The sequence below is a fragment of the Phaseolus vulgaris genome, chromosome 2 (assembly GCF_051622355.1).
Source record: "Phaseolus vulgaris cultivar YP4 chromosome 2, ASM5162235v1, whole genome shotgun sequence".
NCBI lineage: Eukaryota > Viridiplantae > Streptophyta > Magnoliopsida > Fabales > Fabaceae > Phaseolus > Phaseolus vulgaris.
The window spans coordinates 26144848-26167425 of record NC_143499.1 but is presented as its reverse complement, the minus strand read 5'-3'; the positions used below and the strand labels follow the sequence as shown (position 1 = coordinate 26167425).

The 22578-nt window shown below is 34.4% G+C and overlaps 1 protein-coding gene and 1 pseudogene across 1 annotated transcript; both read left to right on the top strand.

Moving 5' to 3' along the window:
• Positions 1–618: 618 nt before the first annotated feature.
• On the top strand, positions 619–4084 carry LOC137811109 (LRR receptor-like serine/threonine-protein kinase EFR). The gene is made up of 2 exons (XM_068612701.2): positions 619–3437; positions 3531–4084. The coding sequence occupies exons 1-2, from the start codon at positions 716–718 to the stop codon at positions 3899–3901; spliced, it is 3093 nt and encodes a 1030-aa protein (XP_068468802.1). The 5' UTR covers positions 619–715; the 3' UTR covers positions 3902–4084.
• Positions 4085–6705: 2621 nt separating this feature from the next.
• On the top strand, positions 6706–20682 carry LOC137809270 (alcohol acyl transferase 1 allele RGa-like; annotated as a pseudogene).
• Positions 20683–22578: the final 1896 nt, after the last annotated feature.

Genomic DNA, 22578 nt, shown 5'->3' with positions numbered 1-22578 from the left:
CACTTGGTTCACTGATAATTATTTTTTAATATTTTAGTAAAAAGATCAAGATTGTTGTTATTTGAGCATTTAGATGTTTTTGATTTGAGAATGACACAAGTTCACACTTTTCTACAAAATTTAAATTAATTATTTTATTAAAAAAAATTACTTATAATCATGTTGCTCAAGAAAGAATATTTGTGATTGTATATTAAAGGTTTGAACTTTTATTTTTTTGTTCTTTTATTATTTTATGTGAGAAAATAAAAACTTTTACATATTATTACATTTAAGAAAAAAACTATCTTTTAAGTTGCATGTAAAAAAAAACGTTTTCTTTATATGAAGCTATTTTTTTTAAAAAAAAAATTTACAATATTAAAATTAGTCTGTCGAGTTTATCCAATAATGTTATGAAAAAGATTGAGAAGTGTCTTTAATATATTAAATGTGAAAACTTTAATAAGATAATGTCGGCATGCTGGCCATCTATAAAGTAAGTTTCAGTGTAATTTCATGAATATATAATAAATTTTAGTAGTCATTAACACATATGTAGTATGAACCATTAAAATTAAAACTATTCCCACCATGAACTCTACTATTTAAGTCCTTCCTGTGTCAAAGGGAATTGTCAAACCAATATACCCTTCCTACCAAATACAACTATTTGGATCATCCTAGGTACTATCTACCTACCCAAAGCATTTCCACAATCTAAGTGTCTTGTACTATGAACCAAATGAACACTTTTGTTCTCCTGTTTCCTTCCTTTTGTTCTGTAGCATGTCTTCCCATGCTTGTCCTCTTTATTATCAACTCTCTCTTGTGTGTCCCAAGCACAGCTGCCTCCATATTAGGAAACCAGACCGACCATTTGGTGTTGCTCAAATTTAAGGATTCAATATCAAATGACCCTTATAAAATCATTGCATCTTGGAATAGTTCCATCCATTTTTGCAAGTGGCCTGGAGTTACATGCAATTCCACGAATCAAAGAGTTATAGAGTTAAACCTAGAAGGAAAACAGTTGCAAGGTCTCATACCACCCCATATAGGCAATCTCTCTTTCCTAACCAGGCTTAACCTTGGAAACAACAGCTTTTATGGAAAAATTCCACAAGAACTGGGTCGGTTGTTACAGTTACAAAACTTATCGCTCACCAATAACTCTTTGAATGGAGAAATACCTACAAACTTGACAAGATGTTCTAAGCTTAGAGAGTTACACTTGTTTGGTAACAATTTGATTGGTAAAATACCAATGGAAATTGGCTACCTGCAAAGGCTTCAAGAATTGACCTTGGCAGTAAACAATCTAACAGGAGCAATCCCATCTTCCATAGGGAATCTTTCATCTCTCGTTTCTCTCTCAATCGGTGTCAATTACTTGGAGGGAAATATTCCACAAGAAATTTGTCTCCTCCAAAACTTGTCATTGATGTCATTGCATGTCAACAAGCTGATAGGTACATTTCCTTCTTGTCTTTTCAATATGTCATCTCTTACCATTATCTCAGCTGCAGACAATCAATTTAGTGGCTCCCTTCCACCAAACATGTTCCACACCCTCCCTAATCTCCGAGAATTCCTTGTTGGTGGGAATCATATCTCAAGTTCAATCCCAACTTCCATTGCAAATGCATCTGTCCTCCAAACACTTGATGTTGGTACAAATCATTTAGTGGGCCAAATTCCTAGTCTAGGAAAGCTGAAAAAGCTTTGGTTCCTTAGTCTGTACAGCAACAACTTAGGTGACAATACGACGAAGGACTTGGAGTTTTTAAAATCCTTAGCCAATTGTAGCGAGTTGGAAGTGGTTTCTATTTCCTATAATAATTTTGGAGGTAGTTTGCCAAGTTTTATGGGAAATTTATCCACCAAGCTTAGTCAATTATATCTTGGGGGTAATCACATATCAGGAAAAATTCCTCCAGAATTAGGCAATCTAGTTAACTTAACTATCTTGACAATGGAAATTAACCACTTTGAAGGGATTGTTCCAGCCACTTTTGGGAAGTTCCAGAAGCTACAAAAGTTGGAGATGAGTAGAAACAAGTTGACAGGAGACATTCCAGATTTTATTGGCAACCTCACTCAGTTGTATTATTTGGGCATGGCAGAAAACATGTTAGAAGGAAAGATTCCTCCAAGTATAGGAAACTGTAAAAATTTACAATACCTTAACCTTTGGAAAAACAACCTTGGAGGAAGCATACCCTTAGAGGTTTTTAGTCTTTTCTCTTTAACAAACTTACTGGATTTGTCACAAAATTCACTGAGTGGCAGGCTTCCTGTTGAAGTTGGCCGCTTAAAAAATCTCGGGAAGATGAGTGTGGCTGAAAATAATTTGTCTGGTGAAATTCCTGAAACCATTGGAGACTGCATAAGCTTGGAGTACCTTTGTCTGCAAGGAAATTCCTTTCATGGAGCCATACCTTCCTCTTTGGCTTCACTCAAAGGTCTTCGAGTATTAGACATGTCACGAAATCTTCTGACTGGATCAATTCCTAAGGATCTACAAAAATTTTCTTTCTTAGAATACTTCAATGTATCTTTTAACATGTTGGAGGGTGAAGTACCACTGGAAGGTGTCTTTCAAAATGCAAGTGAGTTAACCGTGGTTGGGAACAATAAGCTTTGTGGGGGTGTTTCACAGTTGCATCTAGCACCGTGTCCTGTCAAAAGTAAGAAACCTGAAAAACACTTGAATTTTGTTTGGATCGTAGTGATGATAGTTAGTGCGGTTTTTTTTCTTCTCGTTCTGCCATTTTTCATATCTATCTACCGGGTGAGGATAAGAAACCACAAAAAACCATCGTCTGATTTGCCAACAATTGACCAAATGCAAAAGGTTTCATACCAAAACCTACATCAAGGAACCGATGGGTTTTCAGTAAAAAACTTGATAGGATCTGGAAATTTTGGATCCGTCTACAAAGGGACTATTGAGATAGAAGGAGACAAAAATGTTGTTGCCATAAAGGTTGTAAAGCTTCAACAGAAGGGAGCTTCAAAGAGTTTCATTGCTGAATGTAATGCCTTGAAAAGTATTAGGCATCGAAACTTGGTCAAAACTTTAACGTGTTGTTCTAGCATAGATCACAGAGGCCAAGACTTCAAAGCTCTTGTTTTTGAGTACATGACAAATGGAAGTCTAGAAAGATGGTTGCATCCAGAAATAGAAGTTGCAAAGCAGCCTGCTAGATCATTGAACCTTGACCAAAGATTAAGTATTATCATTGATGTTGCTTCTGCTTTTCACTATCTTCATTACGAATGTGGGCAAGCCATTATTCACTGTGATTTGAAGCCAAATAATGTTCTTCTCGATGATTGCTTGGTAGCTCATGTAAGCGACTTTGGTTTAGCTAGAAGACTCACAACTTTTGCAGTTTCTCCAAAACAAACTAGCACTATTGAAATAAAGGGCACAATTGGTTATGCTCCTCCAGGTATACAATGTTTAAGTTACTAAATCTTGTGAATTAAGGATTTTTTGTGCATTTGAATTTGGATATTTAACCAATATGTGCATTACGTTTCAGAATATGGAATGGGATCAAAGGTGTCTATAGAAGGCGACGTGTACAGCTTTGGAATTCTTGTTTTGGAAATGTTAACTGGGAGAAGACCAATAGATGAAATGTTTGAAGATGGTCTTAATCTCCATAACTACGTCAAAATTTCAATTCCAAACCACCTTCCCCAGATTGTGGACCCAACTATTCTTCCAATGGGATTAAAGGTGGCTGCTAATAACCAAAATCTTCCCCCAATGCATCCTATAGTAGAGAAATGCTTACTATCACTTTTTAGGATTGCACTTGCTTGTTCAAGGGAGTCGCCAAAAGAAAGAATGAGCATGGTTGATGTAATTAGCGAGCTCCATTTGATCAAAAGTTCCTTTTCATCATGAAAGATTACTGTAACATTCATTATCCTCTTTTGAAGATTTGTCATGATTTCTTTTGAGAAAAGAAGTTGCTTGCAAAGTGTTTGAGCTATATTCCTAAGGTGGAAATATTGAGTCGTAGTTGGTTTCTAATGTACCCTTAAACAATATCCATCCTAATTTTTGAATAATGATTTACTTGTTTAATTTGTTTAGCAGTGTATTTGTAAGGGAGCTAAGTTAATATACTCTGAATGTTTTGGTAAGCAAAGGAAAATTCATTAAAAAGGTACAAGATGTAGCACATATAGCAGATTACAGAAAAAACAAATAAGAAACAGTAAAAGAACATAAACTTCTCACCCTCCCATCAAATACAAGTTAAGAAAAAGCATAACAGCACGAGTGACATGATTACTGCATAATTTTTCTTTCTTAATCTCTTGTGTACCTGGTTTCAGAAGGTGTCCACATAGCTATCACTCTGAACTAGCTTCTTTTCCTTTCTCCATGATTGGTTGCATGTATATCATATTCCCGGTTGGATCCTCATGCTAACGGTCACAATTTTTTTCTCTTATACGTTATGATCTTTTATCATAAAAACAAAATTATTAACTTGTTTTAGTGACTCATTTGTATGAATCATATCATTATATCTGATGTAGTTGTGCCTTCATCCGATTAGTTTTTCTTTGGAAGAATTGGCAAAAGCTTCAACGGAGGAGAATGAGCAAGTATCTCACGTAAAGAGTTGGACTCCTTGAAGGTGCATGCTAGGTGTGGAGAGTGAGTGGTGAGGCTATCTCACTTGGAATAGGTGAAGAATAAAGACTAAAGTGTCTATCCTAGGGAGGTAGGAGACAAAGAGCAAAATTGGCACAATTTTGGCACCAATTCACTCTTCATTAATCTTGAGCAAAATATGAACCAAGCACCTCCTTTTATAGCAATGGAGGGCCGGAATTTGAAGAGCCAAATTCAAATGAAATGCTATTTGAAATTGGCGCATAATGAACTTAGCACATGGAGCATGAGGAAAACGTTTTACTCTTCTCCATTTTTTTTTATTTTTTTTTATCAGCAAAGAATGAAATTAAATTAAGAGGGATACAAAAGGGGTATCCCAACCCTTTTACATAAACCAAACCACATTAAGAATCTCCAAGAATAAAGAGATGAACAAACACCCTAGAAGCAATAGATAAATAATGTTTGTTGCATAAGCTAGACATCCTATTCCAGCTAGCACCGTGCTCGTATTGGAATGCTATAAGCACTGCAAACTGCAACTACAAAACCATCAAAATACACCAAAATATTGGTTATCTCCACCACCTCATTGACATTCCTTCTACCCAGCTTGCAGTGGCACAATTGTAGCACTTGTCACAGAATTAATCACTTCAATGCAACATCTTCCATTCGCTCCTTTTTGGACTTTGGCTTCCCCCTGTTTGCTCCTTTTAAGCTCACTTTTATCAGAAACCAACTTCCTACTTGCCAGGGTCCATCTCGCACTTAGATTGGTTGGAGTTTACAACTTCAACTTACATCCCCCAACATGTTTGAATCCCCACCACAACCTCTACTGCTACCATCCACATGTTTTACTCTTCTCCATGGCTTAGTCATAACCGGCCTTGGTTAAATTAGATTTTTTAAAAACTCTAATTTAACCTAGGTTGATTTTTAGGTGCCAAATTTCATCCAGGAAAAAGAAATTACAAATAAAATTTCCTATTCTACTTTTACAAAAATTAGATTCTACCCTACACTAAACTTATGACATTTTTAAACATATAGAGGAAAGTTTCTCTGCCATCAGTAGCAGTGTCCCAATCCTCTTGGATTCTTCTGGCCATAGCTCTTGTAGTTGACCCAAATCTTCTATTTGTTGGACTTGGTTTTGGGCTTGGGCCTCTTCCAACATCCCTTCCCACTTGGAGAGGATTTGTCCTCAAATCCAATGCTTCTACTTCTTCATCTTCATTACTTCCTGCCAAAGGCATTAGGTCCATAACATTGAAAGTATTATGAACTCCATATTCTTCAGGTAAATCAAGAATGTATGCATTGTTGTTGATTCTTTTGAGAACTTGGAAGGGTCCATCTCCCCGAGGGCTAAGCTTAGATTTTCTCTTAGTTGGAAATCTATCCTTTCTAAGGTGCAAACAAACCCAGTCTCCTTCCTAAAAATTATCTCTCGCTTCCCCTTATTGTTTTGTTTTACATATTTCTCTATTTGTTGTTATATTTGTTCTTTAATCCTCTCATGCATTTTCTTAAAGAATTCAGCTTTTGTTACTCCTTTCTTATGCACAAATTCTTGTGGATCAGGAAGAGGCAACAAATCTAAAGGTGTAAGAGGATTAAACCCATATACAACTTCAAATGGAGAAATATTGGTAGTTTTATGAACTACCCTATTATATGCAAACTCAATATAGGGAAGTTACTCATCCCAAGATTTGTGGTTGCCTTTCATAAATGTCCTAAGCATAGTTGAAAGATATCTATTTACTACTTCAGTTTGTCCATCCGTTTGAGGATGATAAGAAGTTGAAAATTTCAGTTTAGTTCCAAGCCTTTCCCAGAGAGTTCTCCAGAAATGGCTTATAAATTTTGGATCTCTATCAGATACTATACTTTTGGGTAGCCCATGAAGTCTTACCATTTCTCTAAAGAAGAGTCTAGAGATATTCTTTGCATCATCTATCTTGTGGCATGGAATAAAATGTGTCATCTTACTAAACTTATCCACTACCACAAAAATAGAATCAAAACCTATTGCTGTCCTAGGAAGTCCTAGAATAAAATCCATGTTAATGTCTTCCCACGGAGCACTTGCAAAAGGTAAAGGAGTATAGAATCCATGAGGCATTATTTTAGATTTGGCTTTTAAACAAGAAATGCATTTATAAAAATGTCTCTGGACATCTTTTCTCATGTGTGGCCACAAGAGTTTTCCTTTAAAAGCTCTAGAGTTTTATCAACTCCAAAGTGGCCCATGAGACCTCCTTCATGAGTTTCTTTTACAAGAAGTTTCCTATGTGTTCCTTGGGGTATATAGAGTTTTCCTTCTTTAAAAAGATACCCTTCAGATACATAAAATACTCCTTGTGCTCTATGTTCACATTTAACAAAAGTGGATGCAAAATCTTGATCTTCTTTGTACAGTTCTAGTATGTTTTCAAATCCAAGAATCTAGGCACCAAGTTTTGAAAAGAGGTCGTGTCTCCTAGAAAGAGCATCAACCACAATATTAGTACTGCCCTTCTTGTATTTGATAACATAAGGGAATTGTTCAAGAAATTCCATCCATTTTGCATGACGTTTATTTAACTTATGCTGACCCTTCAGATATTTTAAAGACTCATGATCACTATGAATTACAAATTCTTTGGAAACTAGATAGTGCTCCCAAGTCTTCAGGGCCCTCACAAGTGCATAAAGCTTCTTATCATAGGTAGGGTAGTTGAGGGTGGCACCATGAATTTTTTCACTGAAATAAGCAATTGGGTGTCCACCTTGCAACAACACTGCACCTATGCCTACTCCTGATGCATCACATTCTAGCTCAATTTTTTTTGCAAAGTTTGGTATAGCTAAAACGGGTGCATTAGTGAGTTGAGCTTTAAGCCTTTTGAAGGCTTGATCTTGCTTCTCAGTCCAACAAAATGGAGTGTCCTTCTTCACTAACTCATTGAGTGGTGAAGCTAGACTTGAGAAGTTAGGCACAAATCTTCTATAAAAACATGCTAACCCATGAAAACTCCTAACATCTCCTACATTTTGTGGAGTTGGCCATTCTTGGATGGCTTTGATTTTCTCGGGGTCAACATGTACCCCATTTTTGTTAACTATAAAACCTAAAAACACTACACTATCAACACAAAAAGTACACTTATCAATATTAGCAAACAAACTATTGTTTCTAAGCACTGAGAGAACTTCCCTAAGGTGACTTAGGTGGTCGTCTAGGCTTTGACTATACACTAATATATCATCAAAATAAACTACTACATATTTACCTATACAATCTCTCAAGACATGATTCATAAGTCTCATAAAAGTGTTGGGTGCATTAGTAAGGCCAAAAGGCATCACTAACCATTCATATAATCCAAATTTGGTTTTAAAAGCGATTTTCCACTCATCACCTTCTTTAATTCGAATTTGGTGATAGACACTTTTAAGATCAATCTTGGAAAATATAATGGACCCATGCAATTCATCAAGCATATCATCTAGTCTTGGTATTGGATGCCTATACTTGACGGTGATATTATTGATGACCCTACAATCACAACACATTCTCCACTTGCCATCTTTTTTTGGCACCAACAAGACAGGTACAACACAAGGACTTAGGCTCTTTTTGAACCCAACCCTTCTGTAACAAATTTTGTATTTGTGATTCTATCTCCTTAGTTTCTTCTGGGTTAGTTCAATAAGTTGGTCTATTAGGTAGATTAGCTCCCATAACTAAATCTATTTGATGTTCTATTCCTCTAAAAGGGGGAAGTTCCATTGCGCCTTCCTTGGGAATACAACATCAAATTATTTTAAAAGTTCTTTTACTTGAGGGGGTAAAACACAAGTCTCAGTCATTGTGGCAGTGCATGTAAGTGTTCCTTTACAAATCAGGACGCTTGAAGGTTGTTCAGAAAGAAGTATGTTTTCAAGTTTGTTTTCAAATTTTTCTACTTCCTGAATGACCTTGTGGGAAGGAACACTCTTCTCCCACGCCTCTTTTTCCCTAAGGGTTTTTTCTTGGTTTTTTTTTTTTTTTTCTTCCTCTCTTTTTTCTCTCTCTCATTTGCACTTGGTCCTTTACCACTTGTGAAGGTGATAAGGGATAAAGTACAAACTTCTTTTCTCTGTGAGTGAAAGTAATCTCATTGGCAAGACCATTGTGCATAGTTTTCTTATCAAATTGCCAAGGTTTACCACAGTTGCAGCAAGAACCACTATCCACAATGAGAGAACACACATTTTCAAAAACTTTACACCTTGTGTGAAAAATGTTTTCCCTTTGTGTTTTTTGGTTCGTACTAGGTTGGTTGTTGAGGGTTCTACGGATCATCATTAACTCACCCTCACATGGATATTCCCCTTCACTATTTTCTTTTTCTTCTCCCTCACTAGCTTCATCACTTTGGCTGCTATATTCATCCTTCCCTCTTAAGAGTATGGTTCTCCTATTTGGGCATTGGGCAACTATATGACCTCTTCCAAAGCATTTAAAACATTTGGTATCTCTACTGTGGGGTTGTGGGGTTATCACATCTTTATCTATATTTTTGGGAGTTTCTTTAGGTTTTTCCTTTGTGGTTTCCTCCCTTTTATACTCTCTTTTGGGATAAGAGTTAGAATATGAACATTCCCTACGACCTGAAGTTTTTCTCAAATTTTGTTGTTCAACTTTGATACAAAGTTGAATTAAATCATTCAAGTCTCTATAGGGTAAAAGTTCAACTCTATCTCTAATCTCAAGATTGAGTCCACTCAAAAACCTTGCTATGGTGGTGGGCTCAGACTCCCTAATTGAGGCTCTCATCATATATAATTCCATTTTCTGCCTATATTCCTCTACGCTCATAGTCTTTTGTTGGAGTCTTTGGAGCTTGTCCATTAAATCCCTATTATAATAGGAGGGAATATGGTGGTGTCTTAAGGCTCCCCTAAGATCATTCCAATACTCTATGGGAGGGTCCTTATGAAGTCAACTATCTTGCTCAAAGGCAGTCCACCAATACATAGCATTGCCTTGAAAGCTTAAGATGGCTAAGGGTACCTTTCTTACCTCACTTACTCTATGGCAAGCAAACAATTGTTCTACCTTCATTTCCCAATCTAGGTAAGCTTCTACATTTTCTTTCCCATGGAAATAAGGTAGATCTACCCTAACCTCCTTCGTGCTTTCTTTTCTTTCTTTTTTAGCTCTCCTAGGGGGTGGTTGATAATATTCATTAATTCTAAGGCCTTGTTCCCCAAAAGAATCATCTCCCCTAGAGGTAGATGCATGAGAACTTTTTTTTTTATTTGTTGTATTCATCCCTTTCTTTAACCATTTTCAACACTTCTCCCATCAAAGCAAAATGATCATCCCTTTCTTTAAGTTGGGCCTCTTGTTGCAATTGTCTATATGAAAGTGATTGAAAGTCTTGTGCTAGTTGTTTCGAAAGAGATTTAATAGACTCTCTATCATTTTCACTAGAGTGATGAGAGTGAGAAGACATGGTTAAAGTTATGTGTTAAAAGCAATTTACCAAAAGAAAGATAAGTGGAGTAATGTAAGTAGATTCCCAGGAAATGGAGGTGAATCACTTGGATCACTTAAGTACCAAGCCTTTCCTAGCCATATTCTATCCTTCAAGACTTTCACAAACATTTCTCTAAATAATTCACTTAGAGCACAATCAAGAATGAAAACACAATTTTTTATGCAAGCAAACAATACAAAACAATAAAAGCACTTAATAGAAAAAAATTGCTATCTAGAAAAGCTTGTAAACTAGGTGTTTCCTAAGGTGGGGCTTCTTGGCACTTTGAACCTTGAAGACACACTCACCGTCTAATGCGCAATTAATCCATTAATTTTTTAAGGTTTTGCAAATTACAACTCAAAGAAAATACAAAGAAAATTGAATTGACAAAATTTAGAATTTCCTATTCTATGCAATCCTTCTTTCTTTTTGGTACTCCTTCTTTGTGTAAGTGTTTAAGCTTACTTGCTGTTGTCCTCTTGCTCAACCTCTCAAGGATATTCAACTTTGAGAATTCAAATCAGCACCTACTAAGTGATAAAGCTCTCACCAAAGATGTTAGCTCCAAACTTACAAGGCACCTTTGAATGACTTCCACCAAGAGGTCAACACAATTTTAAAGCAACAAAAATCAATTTGAAATTGGGATACATCAAAGAGAGTTGATATATGACAAATTGAAAGAGTAATTGAACAAAAATTGACAAGCAAACAAAATAAGGTACTCAACAAAAGGATAGCACACAAATTGAACCTAATGAATGACAATAGAATTGGATTAATAAAACCAAAACAGTACTACTGGAATTTTGAGGTATCAAATGCGTGACTTAATTGATTTATGTTGAGCTGGATCTTTCAAATTTGAATTTGAATTTTAAACCACAGACAACTCAAGATCTTAACTAACTTTTGGCGCTGGAATCACACTAAAAGAGTGCACCAATTAATTGTGATAAAATTTTCAAAACTGATGCTACTTCACCTTTTTTTTTTACCCCACATTTGCACACTGTTTGAATTTTATTTATCATTTTTTTTTTGTATTTTAAATTTTGTCTCATTTTTTTTTATTTTTCTTTTTTGTACTTTTCTTCTAACACTTCAATCTATTCAGATCCAGAGTTTCACAATTTTTCTTCAACGAATTTTAATTTCATAAAAAGAAACAACCAGCACAGAATATAGAATCTTAGTCAGGAATTAAAAACAGTTTTAAGAAACTTCAAAAACACAATAGAGATGATGTATAGGAACTTGTGTGGATCTAGCACAAAAGTATGAACTCAAATCTAAAAATAATGCACCAAAGGCTAAACAAAACAAATTAGAAACTACACTCAAAATTAAAATCAATGAACCAAAATTATCAAGAAAAGTACTAGAGAGAAGTGATGGCAATTTAGGAGAAATATGACTTGACAAAATATCTATGGATTCAAAAATCAAAATGACTCAAACACAAACAATATGAACCGAATAAAATTGAAAGAAAGACTCAAATCTAGCAAAATTAAAACAGCAACACCAAAACTCAAAGGAATCTTACACAAAATTGAAATTAGAAGATCAAGAACAATTTGAACACATTGCACCGATTGGATTTATCCAAACAACATCTGAATCAAAATTAAAATGCAAAAAAGCAAGACATTCAAGGATCTTATGATTAACAACACGGAAATATGAAGAACAACAAAAAATCAAAAAGATGAAAAGAAGAAGGCACACTTAGCTCTTGAAGAACCTAGGCTCATGATACCACTTGATGTAGTTGTGCCTTCATCTGATTAGCTTTTCTTTGGAGGAATTGGCGAAAGCTTCAATGGAGGAGAATGAGCAAGGATCTCACTTAGAGAGTTGGACTCCTTGAAGGTGCATGCTAGGTGTGGAGAGTGAGTGGTGAGGCCATCTCACTTGGAATAGGTGAAGAATTAAGACTAAAGTGTTTATCCTAGGGAGGTAGGAGACAAAGAGCAAAATTGGCACAATTTTGGCAACAATTCACTCTTCATTAATCTTGAGCAAAATATGAACCAAGCACCTCCTTTTATAGCAATGGAGGGTCGGAATTTGAAGAGCCAAATTCAAATTAAATGTTATTTGAAATTGGCGCCTAATGAACTTAGCACATGGAGCATGTGGAAAACGTTTTACTCTTCTCCATGGCTTAGTCATAACTGGCCTAGGTTAACTTAGATGTTTTAAAAACTCTAATTTAACCTAGGTTGATTTTTAGGTGCCAAATTTCATCTAGAAAAAAGAAATTACGAATAAAATTTCCTATTCTAATTTGACAAAAATTAGATTCTACCCTACACTAAACTTATGGCATTTTTAAACATATAGAGGAAAGTTTCTCTGCCATCAGTAGCAAGTGTCCTAATCCTCTTGGATTTTTCCTTTCATAGCTCTTGTAGTTGTCCAGATCTTCTATTTGTTGGGATTGAACTTGGACTTGGGCTTGGACTTGGGTTTGAACTTGGGCCTCTTCCATCCATATCTTACTTTAATTTATGAAAAATGTTATTTTCCAAACTACAGACTAAAAAAAGTGATTTGACTATAATACAATTTTAAGTTTCATTTTAATTTTTTTTAATTATAACTATACAGATTCTCAAGATATCAATACTCGTATTTTATACATAATTCACTGTGTTAAGTTAATTTTAAATTTTATTTTAGTATGAAATGGTACAAGATGTCCAATTTTATATTGAAAAAATATATATATACTCACATCACTTATACACAAATTTATAAATATAATATTTTGTATGATAAAAAAATAGTTTTTTTTATTGAATCTACTTAAATTTAATAAGAAAATGACGTTTTTAACAATTTTTTAAATTAAACTAATTAATACTTTTTTCTAATAATATAATTATGATAAAATTTAAGAATTGTGAAAATTGGAGATATGTCAGTTGTGTAACTTTGGAGGAAAAAATCTGAGTAGCAGCAAACATGTTTCTTCTTATAAATACAAGGTTTAGCCTGTAGTTGCTTACAAATAACTTGTTTTTCATATAGTTATAACATTTATATTTATATACTATGAAATATTTTCTAACATCCACTAATCTCTAATCGGTGTAGTGGTGCGAGCAAAACCTACTCCAAGCGAAGTAAAGCATCTTTCAGACATTGATCACCAAGAGGGACTTCGCATGCACCTCTCCTTCATCATGTTCTATAAAAGGGACCACAAAATGAAGGAGTTTGATCTTGCCAAGTTCATCAAAAGTGGCATCTCTGAAGCAGTTGTTCACTACTATCCCTCAGTGTTGACGGGGTTATGTTTGTTGAAGCTGAGGCTGATGTTGCCTTGGAGGAGCTTGGTGACTCAATTGGACCACCTTTTTCTGCATAGGAAACACTTTTTCTATGAAATGCCTGTCATCTAAAGGAATTTTTGGCTGCCCTTTGTTGTTGATTCAGAATCAAATGCAAACATAAGTGTGTCTAGATATAGTCTATTATGGCAATGATACTGTGTGTACATTTAATATCTTTTATCTATATTGATTTGACACCACTAAGATTTATCATTAACCATGTTTTGAAAATTGTCACTAAAAATTGTCATAGTGACAGTTAAGTTAATTTTGCTAAAAAAGACTAGACTGTCTATTTAGGGATGGCAAGATGAAAAATCCTTGCCCATGAATATGAGAGGATAAAATTTATAATGAATAATGGATGTAATAAATAAAAATTCTTTAATTAAAAGCCAAGTGCATGTGTAGTGTTTATTTTAGTATTTACAGTAGAAGGAAATAAAAAAAAATCCTTATTCATGTATTTCTTTTCAAATGTCATTTTTGTACTTATATATCTCTTTCTGCATATAAACACAGTTCTACACAAATCCAAATACCAAATACCAATCAAAGTAATTTGATTTCAGTTGAATCATATAAAACACACATATAAGTATATTTTCAATTACAATCATTGAATTTTATTTTAATTTACAATACTTTAATTTCATTTCAATCACATTGACTCCACATAGATCCATTTACAAATCACATTACCTTGATTTCCTTCCAAACCTTATTATTTTGTTTTCATTTCAATCACATTCATTATATATGAATTTATCGTCTTCCGGAATACTCATTAAGTATGCTCCTACGAGATCACATATAATCCAAAAGAAAATATCATGATAAGTTCAAACATATAAAATTGTGTGACTATAAAGTGTTATGAACTCCCTCATCAACTTCTCACCAACTGATACCTTAGTCTCATTAGTAAAATTAGAAGATCTTTGTTAACCATAAGTTTTTCATACTTAATATACCAATACACAACATATCATATATTATCCTAAATGTATGACATCAAGTTCTTACAAGTTTTCATCATTCACATACAACACATATCATTTACATACAACACATATCATTCACATACAACACGTATCATTCATATTGTAACAGATTTTTTTGGGTGAAGACTGACAAGAACGAGGCTTCTAGGGTTTGGTGTGTTGGAAAAGATGCAGGGTTTTCTTTTCCTGGACAAGAAGGCATAATCATAAATAGTTTAAATTCCTTGTCAATCGTGTCAGTGACTTTACAAGGAAGTCGAGGGGGGAAAAGAGTAAGTTTGTCGATGAAGATAATTACTTTGAATATTAGAGGGATAGGGGGCACCATAAAAAGAAATTACCTAAGAGATCTGATTAGTAAGGAACAGGCGGATATAGTGTGCTTACAAGAGACGAAGTGCTCTGATTTTAGCAGGGAGAAAGTTTGTCTTCTTTGGGGGACTAACAAAGTAGATTGGGTCGAAAACAATGCTATAAACAGCGCAGGTGGGGTTCTTACAATGTGGAGAAATAAGTCGTTCCAAATGCTTAGTTTTGCAAATGGAAAGAACTATACTGTGATTGAAGGGTTTTGGAAGGTTGGTAATGGGGTTTTTGTAACTATAGTGAATGTATATTGCTCTAATTCTTTACGGGAAAAGAAAGAAATATGGAAAGAGATCAATGGAGTCAGGCTGAATCAATTATCAAAGGCATGGTGTATTATTGGAGATTTTAATTCTATTAGACGTCAAGAAGAAAGGAAGAGTTTGATTTCGACGTCAGATTGTTCTAAAGAAATAAAAGGGTTCAATGATTTTATTGAAAAATTGGAATTGGTTGATATCCTGTTGGTTGGCAAGAAGTTTACTTGGTATAAGCCCAATGGATTGGTGAAGAGTAGAATCGACAGGATTCTAGTATCAAAGGAGTGGCTGAAATCTTGGCCTCACTGCCAACAGTTCGTTCTAAACAAAACAATCTTTGACCATTGTGAAGTCATTCTTAAAGAGGTGTTTGTGGACTGGGGTCCAAAACCATTTAGGTGTTTGGATGTTTGGCAAAAAGATAACAGATTTAAAGAGTTTGTGAGATCGAGTTGGTCTTCTTATGAGGTTATAGGAGGTGGGATTTTTCTGTTCAAAGAAAAATTGAAAAAGCTAAAAGCATATTTAAAAGTATGGAACAAAGAAGTCTTCGGAGATGTAAATCTTGTTAGTAAGGAAGTGCAAAAGAAGATCGATGAGTTAGACGCACGAGACGATGATTGTGGTTTAGTTGAGTCAGAAAGGGAAGAAAGAAAGTCCCTCTTTGCGGAACTTAATAAAACTAAATTTAAGCAAGAGGCGATTGTGTTTCAGAAAGCAAGACAAAGGTGGTTAAAATAGGGGGATCTTAATACAAAGTTTTTTCACGCGTCTGTAAATTGGAGAAGGGCAAGGAATCAGTTGCATGGGGTTTTTGTTAACGGTATTTGGTGTGAAGATAAGGAAGTGGTCAAGGACAAGGTTTGAGATTTCTTTGAAGATAGGTTTGCCAGGAACGATGCTTGTCAGGTTAGACTGGACAATGTTAGGTTCAGCTCCCTTTCGAATGCTGACAAAGATTTGTTGATTGGAGAGTTCTCTGAAGATGAGGTTAGGGCTGTAGTTTGGAGTTGTGACAGTTCAAAGAGTCTTGGCCCTAATGGTTTTAATTTTGGTTTTTTAAAATTCTATTGGGATATCATTAAAAATGATGTGGTATCGGCAATGAAAGATTTTGCGGTTAATGGTCATTGGCCCAGAGGTTCAAACGCTTCGTTTCTTTGTTTGATACCAAAAGTAGAAAACCCTCAGCAACTCAGAGAGTATAGACCCATTTCGTTAGTTGGGTGCTTGTATAAAATCATCTCTAAAGTGCTATCTCTACGATTGAAAAAGGTGATCAATAAAGTTATCGATGTTAGACAGTCGGCTTTCCTTAAAGGAAGGGGTTTGTTGGACAGTGTGTTAGTAGCTAATAAGATTTTGGAAGAATATAAAAGAAAGAGGAAGAGTTGTGTTTTCTTCAAAGTCGACTATAAATAGGCGTATGACTTGGTCAGTTGGGAGTTTATTTATAATATGATAAGGAGGTTAGGTGATGGAAGAGGTCCCGACACCAATCCATTGAAAGGCCACCAAAATATCAAATTAAGGCAACCACTAGAGTTATGGTCAAAGAGGGGTCAAGATGACGCATTCTACATGTCATAAACTCTAGTGTAGAATAGTTTTTACATTTTTGCCAAAAGTAGCATAGTTTAATTCTTTTGTATTTTTGTTGAAACATGCAAAGTGGTACCTAAAATGCTAACCTAAGTTTAATTAGAGTTTCCTACTCCTAATTAAACTTAGGTCCAGCCCACATTTAGCCTAAGTGGAGCGTAAGGTTTTAGAACTCCTAGCACATGGAAGAATTCTAGAACCTACCTCACATGTGCTGAATTTATGAGCCACCTTCCCATGTGCCAACATTTGAATTTCCCTCCAATTCTCTTTTCATATTCAGCCCACTCTTGCTATATATAGAGGAGTTTGGGTCATGTAAATTCAAGATTAATTCATTAGTGAAATGCTGCCAATATTGTGCCATTCTCACTCTTTGCCTAAAACTTCTTAGGATTAGGCTTTTAATCTTTTGAAACTTTCACCTTCCAAGTGAGATGACCTCACCACTCACTCTTCATACTTAGCATGCACCTTCAAGGAGTCCAGCTCTCTACGTGAGATCCTTGTTCCACCATCAATCCATGGAGCTTCCGCAAATTCACCTCAAAAACCGCAAGAAGAAGACACAAATCCATCATTAGGTTTTTGTGATCTTTGGATTTGTTGGATAAAGGGTTGTTTAGAATCAGCTTCTGTTTCAGTACTTGTGAACGGTAGTCCAACTAGGGAGTTCCTTCCTAGGAAGGGACTTCGTCAAGGTGATCCTCTAGCTCCGTTTCTTTTCCTTATTGTGGCAGAAGGGTTGGCCAGAGTGTCAAGGATGGTAGAAGAAAAGAGTTTGATAGAAGTTTGGAGGTTGGCAAGGATAAAGTGAAGGTAAATAGTTTGGAGCTTTCTTCTGGGCTTAGGGTGAATTTTCTAAAAAGTAGAATTGGTGGGACAGGGCTGGATCAACTTTCACTTCAGCGTTTGCAGCTATCCTTAACTACGACGTGATGGGTTTTCCTTTTGTTTACTTGGGATTGCCAGTTGGAGGTAATCACAAATGTGGGGCCTTTTGGAATGGGGTGATAGAGAAAGTTCAGGCTAGGCTGAGCAGGTGGAAAGGAAGATGTTTGTCGATGGCTGGGAGGATTTGTTTGATCAAGTCTGTTATTTCCTCTATTCCGTTATTTTTTATGTCCTTATTCAAACTGCCTTCAGGGGTGAAAGATAAATTAGTTAGGATTCAAAGGAATTTTCTTTCAGGGTGGGGATCAGAAGGAAGGAAGATCGCTTGGGCTTTTAGGCAAAAGGTATGTAAGCCTCGCGAATTTGGGGGGCTTGGTATTATTGATTTAAAGATTTTTAACCTGACCTTGTTAGGTAAGTGGATTTGGAGATTGGGTTCGGATAAAGGTGGTCTATGGAAGGAGATTCTCGATTCTAAATATGGGGGTTGGAGATGCTTGAGAGAGGAAGGAAAAAGTCGTAGGAGTTCTCTTTGGTAGAAAAACTTGAAAGAGGTGTGAGCATTCGAGGGTTGGGGAAGAAGTTTTGAAGATGGGTTCAAATGGAAAGTTGGTGATGGAAAGGTTATCTCCTTCTGAGAGGATAATTGGTTGGGTTTTGATGCGTTAAAGAGAGCCTTTCCGAGACAGTACTCTCTGTGTTTAGCCAAAGATGCAAAGGTGGCAGAGCTTGGATCTTGGTATAATGGTGTTTGGGTTTGGAATTTAGTCTGGCGAAGACCTTTTTTCGATTGGGAGAAGCCTTTGGTGGATCAATTTTGGCAGGTTTTGCAAGATGTTAGGTTGGTTTTGGGAAACACGGATAGATGGGTTTGGAAGTTGCACAATTGAATTGATCATATTTTAACAAAGATTAGATTTACTTATAAGTGGGGTATGGTGACGAGATCTTAGAGAGAAAAAGAGAGAATGAGAGATAGAGAAAGTATTTGGGAGAAAGTAGACTTATTGTGTTACAGACCTGGTCATTGCGGTCTTCACCCCATGGTTTGAAGTTGCACTCCCATGGGGTACTGAAATGTCAAAAATATTTTCAGTTTAGATTTATAAAAGAATGGGTGATAATTTGAAAAAGTTTCATATTACTCAACTTATTTTAAATTTTTATAATATTTTGGAATATACAATTTAAAATGTAATTAATACATTTATATTTTAAAATGAATTCCTAAATTAAGAAATAGAGGTACAATTTAAAATATATTTTTAAAAGATAAAATAAAAATATATGAGAGTACAGGATCAATATATGAGAGCTCATTTTACAAAAACACGTTTCCCTTATAAAAACCGGGTTTGTTGTATACACGGTAAAAAATATTTGTAATGTGTTTTTAAGTTATTTTTGTTAACTAATTCAATAAAATTGTAATTTTTTGATTAATTTTTAATTGGTTTAGTTAACTTTTACATTTGATTTTTAATTTTTTAAATGGGCCAACATAAAAGTACTCAAAGAAATTAAACTCACATAAGATGAAAAATAATAAATATGAAATATTACAAAATACATAATTTTTTCTACAGTCAACGAAACAATAAAAAATAATAAAAATGGAATATTAAAAAATAAATCAGATACACACTAAAATTGAAAACACTAGTTAAATAAAGGACGGAACAGTGTTGTCAATTTTATGCGCCCACCATTCCAGGGAAAACTCTGGTCTTGTTACACTTTGAGTATCAATTGAACCTTATTTTAACCTACATTTTTTTAATTAACCTATTTTCGAGAGAGATATATGAATTATTGCAAAATAATTCTTATATATGAAAAATAATTTACTTATCACCTATATGGTATATATATTGACATGAATATTGATACAACATGAATACGCATATAATACAAATACAGATATACATATAATCTTTAAAATATAAAATATAAATACACATATTTATATATTATATATTTACGAATTATATAAATAATTGACAATAAAGATTTAATCGTACAATTATGTTTTCATAATTATGTTTTAGATTTTTTTAAATAGAAAACTATAATAGATTAAAAATAAATTATTTTTATAATTATAATAAAAATTTATACAATAAATATGAGTTTTTAAAAAATTAATATATTTTTTTTAGTTAAAAATTTAATTAGAATTATGTTAGGTTGTTAGAAATTCAAAAGATATTTTTTGAATTAAAAAATGTAAGGTGGTCTCCATGGTGAGGCTCGAGCCTTATAGCTGATAAATCATTTTTTTGACTGTTTAACATGCGGAGGATTTGTTTTCCTGCTCCTATGAACCACACGATCTGTGACTCATTGGGGTTGACCATGGTGCATGAGATTGCAAGAGGTGCTTCCAGGACCCAGTTCCCTGGGTGGCAAAGAGAGTTATTTCGTGGAAGGGACCCACCAAGAATCACTTGTCCACACCTTCAAATTTCTTCAACTTTTGAGATACTCTCTGCCTGTTTGTGGAAATGTCACCCTTTATCACTGCTCGTGGCATTGCCATTGCCTTCCCAATGGCTCTTTCCAAGGCTGCGCCTTTGTGCCAAAACCCATTGGCCTATGCATTGGACTTAGTAAAAATGGCAAAGGACCAAATGGGTGCAGAGAAAGTGAGTTCCTTGACAGATCTTATGGTTCTAAAGGGTCGACTCAGGTATAGGACTGAAGGGAACTGCCTTACAGGGGAGACAACTCATGTGGGGTTCTATGAAGTGGATTTTGGGTGGGGGAGGTCCTACATATGGCTGGCTTGCTGGGATATACCTTTTGTTAGCTTCTATGGACGTTTTAGGAACAGTGAAGGAGAAGATGGAATTGTGGTGCCAATTTTCTTGCCACACCTTGTCATGAGTTGGTTTCTCTCTGAACTGGTGAAGATCACAAACAAGGACCCTGTGAACTTTTCTGATGATAGTATGCCAAATAGATTTATCTTGTAACATTGCTGCCATGGTAACACTAATTTTTTATGCTGTTAGTATAAGTAAACTATTTTGTAATAAAATATTTAAACTTTAATTTATTTGATTTGGACCCATCAAAATTTTGGTTGCTTTAATTTAGATTCAGACTTTGATGTAGGTAGCCAATAACCTGTTTGATAGGCTACTTTCAAATTTGAAACACCCCGATCTTTCATTTTCATGAGTGTCCTCTTCTTGGAAGTAGAGAGAATACTTTGATTTAAAACATTATATATTTGATTTTGTCGTGAAAATCATGGTGCTGTTGCTGATATAATTGGTTTTGCAATTATCATTTCATGTGCTTTCTTGTCACCAAAGAGGCAATCTGTGATGGGATCGCTTGTGCATGTGAAGAGTTTACTATTTTTCAAAAAAACTCTCTTTGAAATCAACACAATTTAGGCTTATTGAGGCATGTGAATTTGACTAATGGAACCATGCTCTTGTGTATGAATTTCCCCCCAAAAGAAAGTCAAAGGAAGTTGGCCGAATCTAAGTGCTACAGAGTTATGTGAGGTTGTTGAGTTAATTAGGCAGGTTTGTGTCCATGTGCTTGGGAAATGCTAGTATCTTGATAAGTGCTGCAGTGCTCTCACAGTTTTTCACTTTCTTGCAGTAATGTTCAGTTTCACTTACATGAGATGTGTGACTTTGGTTTGATTTGAAAAATAATGATTAGGAGAAATGAGTTTTGATTTTGAAGGGATGATCCGTGAATGAGTGGTGTAAAAGACAAAGAAAGTCAGATTAATACTTTCTAAATTACGAATACTTCCAAGAATTATAGCCACTTGATAAAAGTTCAGTGTTGATCTATGAATAAATTATAAAAATAAGAGACAACTTTCAAAAATCATCTCGTTGGATAGTTGATTAAAAAATAGCTTAACCATTCCTCTCATTTCAATTAAAATATAGTACAAATTGTTCACTTATTTCTACTTATTTAAATATTACTCTTTTTGTTTTTGTTTTTTTTCATCTCTATCTAAACACAGACTAAGAAGATGAAAATATTCTGTCATGTTTTATTTGAACACTAAAAGTAATTATATATATTTTTATATGAAAGATTTTTCAATGTTGTAACAATGTTGTGATATCCTATTTTTAATCTAGTAGAAATAATTTAAAAATATATAGAAGTTAAAATTCTACCGTTTATATTGAGTATATAAATTAGAATATTAACTATTTAGTTATTATTCATTTACATAACTCACCATCTTTCTACATTTAGAGATCTCACGATTTGATGAAATAAGAAGATAATGTTCCATCAATATCAACCTTTAATTTTGATGTTTGATATTTGGTGTAGGTGATCGAAATTCATAAGAGTGGTTTCAAATTATTTTCTATAATTGTTTCAGTTAAGTTTTAGAGTTAAGATGAAGATATAATTGGAGTTAAGATTTGAGAGATTATGGTAGATTTGTAAGTAATTAAGAATGTTAAACTAGTTTGGGGTTAGGATCAATTTTTTATAAAATGCATAGTTGAATTAGTTATGGATGTTTTAATCATGTTAGAAAAAAAAGTTGAGTAAAAGATGTTTTAATGATTTTTTTAAAAATGAAATTACTTTAACTTTAAATTTATGCTAAGACAAAATGCAGTGCTTTTTGAAGGAATATTTGATTAAAATGCCATAAGTTGATTTGATAAAGAAACTGTGATTTTGAAAACAATGATAGAATAGATCATTTTTGATAGTTGGACGCATGTTATAGATGTTACAGATTTCGCGTAATTCCAAATTTTTGAGATTTTGCTCAAGTGAGCAAGACAAATCTTTTTCTTTTGAAAGATTTTTTTTAAGCGAGAATTTGACCGGTCATGTAAAAATCATGTTGACATAATTCTTTTTTCTTGAAAGAATTTTCGTTAAAACAAAAATCGTGTTGTTCAAGGAATTTGTTGCTTTCTTAATGAAAGTTTTGTTATCGAGCGAAAA

Coding starts and splice junctions, on each gene's coding strand:
- LOC137811109 (XM_068612701.2), top strand. CDS start 716: ATGAACCAAATGAACACTTTTGTTCTCCTGTTTCCTTCCTTTTGTTCT. Junction 3,438..3,530: donor AATTGGTTATGCTCCTCCAG/GTATACAATGTT, acceptor ATTACGTTTCAG/AATATGGAATGGGATCAAAG.